Genomic DNA, 2701 nt, shown 5'->3' on the forward strand with positions numbered 1-2701 from the left:
TAGAGCTAGTTCTATATTAAAAAATATTATAATCTGTTTATTCTTAACCACTTTAATGGAAAATATATCAATGTTTCCCGATTTTTTATTTGTAATCCAAGATTTCTCACCCAGTGTTGGGGGTAGATGCAAGTGTAGAGCAAGAGAAGCAGATAAAACAATATCTTTGCTTGTCCTTTATTTCTCTTAAGTGTACTTACAGTTGTTGAAAAGTCCAATAGCAGCATAATTATTATTTCTCTTATTATCCTTTCCTAAAAAATGAGTCATGGTGAGTTTCTTTTGTACATGCCTTAGTGATATGGATAGTGCCTTTGGTCTGTTCTTTTGGTAATTGTTAGTGTAGTCCAGGCACTAGCCTAGTCAACCTGAGATTGATGTTTCTCTAAACTTAAAGGTAACAATTTTATTTCTTCTTTTCAAATCTCTACAAACTTCCCAACCTCTGTCACCTAGATAAAAAATAAAGACAAAGACCATGAGCTACTTTTCAATCCTTCCTCAATAATTCTTTTTTCTAACATATACATTTATAATAACCACTAACTTGTACACGATATAGCAATTCATGGCACAAAACAGTCTTCCTTTAATTTGATAAATTATTATGTAATAAACATTATGATCTAAGTACAAAGATGAATAAGAAATATTCCCTTACTTTGAGGGACTTAGTCTTTGTGTGTGTGTGTAAATGTATGTTGTTCATAGACAAATTGCATTTGACTTTTAAAATAACTTTGGGAGATATTACTATCCCTGTATTAGGTTGAACAAACAAAGAATAAAACTCAGATTTAATACCTTGCCTGAGGTCACTCCATTGGTGAGTGGTAGAGCTGGGCACTGAATACTTCATTCTGGAACTCTTGTCCTTAAAGCAGTGGTTCCTAACCTTGTTGGCACCAGGGACTGGTGCTCCTATGAGAATCTAATGCCCAGTGATGATCTGAGGTGGAGCTGAGTCGGTGATGCTAGTGCTGGGGAGCAGCTGTGAATACAGATGAAGCTTTGCTCACTCGGCTGCCTCTCACCTCCTGCTGCGTAGGCCTGTTCCTAATGGGCCACGGACTGGTACCGTTCTGCAGCCCAGGAGTTGATGACCCCTGCTTTAAAGAATATAATTCTGTCTATTAAAAAAGAAAATGATTCTTATGCTCTCATCACCTCATGCTCAGGTCATTGTCTCCCTTCCTGGTTTGTTGTAAATGCAATTTAAAAACATTACAGGAATAAAGAGTTGGAGGGATCCAAAATGATGGTCCTTCTTCTATTTATACAGGAATGTACATTTTCTACCTTAAGCATTTTTCATCTTGGAATACGATTCTATAAACGCCAGACTCAAAATCTGATTGCTTTTTTTTTTTTTTTTTTTTTTTTGCTTTTTTGTCTAACTTAAATCTCTCTTGTTCCAATTTAATTCTTTTTCTAGGTCACTTGGTATTCTTGACTTGATGAAAAAAGAAAATGCTTCTAAGGTGACAGAATTTGTTCTTCTGGGCCTATCATCCTCTTGGGAGTTGCAGCTATTTCTCTTCTTAATATTTTTGTTGTCTTATATGGCTATTGTTCTAGGAAACCTCTTGATAGTAGTAACAGTGCAAGTTGATGCTCACCTACTCCAATCTCCTATGTACTATTTTTTGAGCCATCTGTCCTTCATTGACCTGTGCCTGAGCTGTGTCACTATACCCAAGATGTTAGGGGATTTCCTACAACAGGGCAAGACCATCTCTTTTCCAGGATGCCTGGCCCAGATTTACTTCCTGCACTTTCTGGGAGCCAGTGAGATGTTTCTGTTGACAGTCATGGCCTATGATAGGTATGTTGCCATATGTAATCCTTTGCACTACCTGACAGTCATGAACCGCCAGCTGTGCTTTCAGCTTGTTTTCGCCTGTTGGTGTGGGGGTTTCATCCACTCTATCACACAAGTCATACTGGTCATCCAGCTGCCCTTCTGTGGCCCCAACGAATTGGACAACTTCTACTGTGATGTCCCACAGGTCATCAAGCTGGCTTGCATGGACACATATGTGGTGGAGGTGCTGATGGTCTCGAACAGTGGTCTGCTGTCTCTTGTCTGCTTCTTAGTCTTGCTCTTTTCATATGCTGTCATTCTTATCACCCTGAGAACTCGCTTCCGCCAGGGCCAGAGCAAGGCACTCTCTACCTGTGCCTCCCACTTAACGGTGGTCAGCCTGATCTTTGTACCATGTGTATTCATTTACCTGAGGCCCTTCTGCAGCTTCTCTGTAGATAAGGTATTTTCTGTCTTTTACACGGTAGTCACACCTATGTTAAATCCCCTCATCTACACACTCAGAAATACTGATATGAAGACAGCCATGAAGAAACTGAGGAAAAAGCATGTGGCATCCTGCTGCCATGTTAAAGAATGAGCAGGAAGAGGTGATTTAGAAAACATACTCTTTCTTGGGATACTTTCTCATGCATGAAAACCAATTTGGTGACTTTGATATAAAAGAGAAGCCAGCATATAAATTATAATTGCATTGCTCTTGATTATAGTTGGGAGGCATAGGTAACTTTCTCAGATGTTAAATATTAAGCAGGGGACTCAGAAGTATTTACTGGCACACAAATGACAACAGTCATTAATTAAGTACTAGAGTCAAGAGGACGCCTTGAAAGATCAACTCTTTTATCCTTTGTCTAATAGTAGTCTTCCTTTATT

General features: G+C 38.9%; 1 protein-coding gene across 1 annotated transcript; it reads left to right on the forward strand.

The window, feature by feature from the left end:
• Positions 1-1457: 1457 nt before the first annotated feature.
• Positions 1458-2398, forward strand: LOC107506521 (olfactory receptor 4Q3-like). The gene is given in 2 exon segments (XM_016137220.2): positions 1458-2364; positions 2367-2398. Coding segments are annotated over 2 exon segments (939 nt in total).
• Positions 2399-2701: the final 303 nt, after the last annotated feature.

The sequence above is a fragment of the Rousettus aegyptiacus genome, unplaced genomic scaffold (genome assembly GCF_014176215.1).
Source record: "Rousettus aegyptiacus isolate mRouAeg1 unplaced genomic scaffold, mRouAeg1.p scaffold_m13_p_3, whole genome shotgun sequence".
NCBI classification, from domain to species: Eukaryota; Metazoa; Chordata; class Mammalia; order Chiroptera; family Pteropodidae; genus Rousettus; species Rousettus aegyptiacus.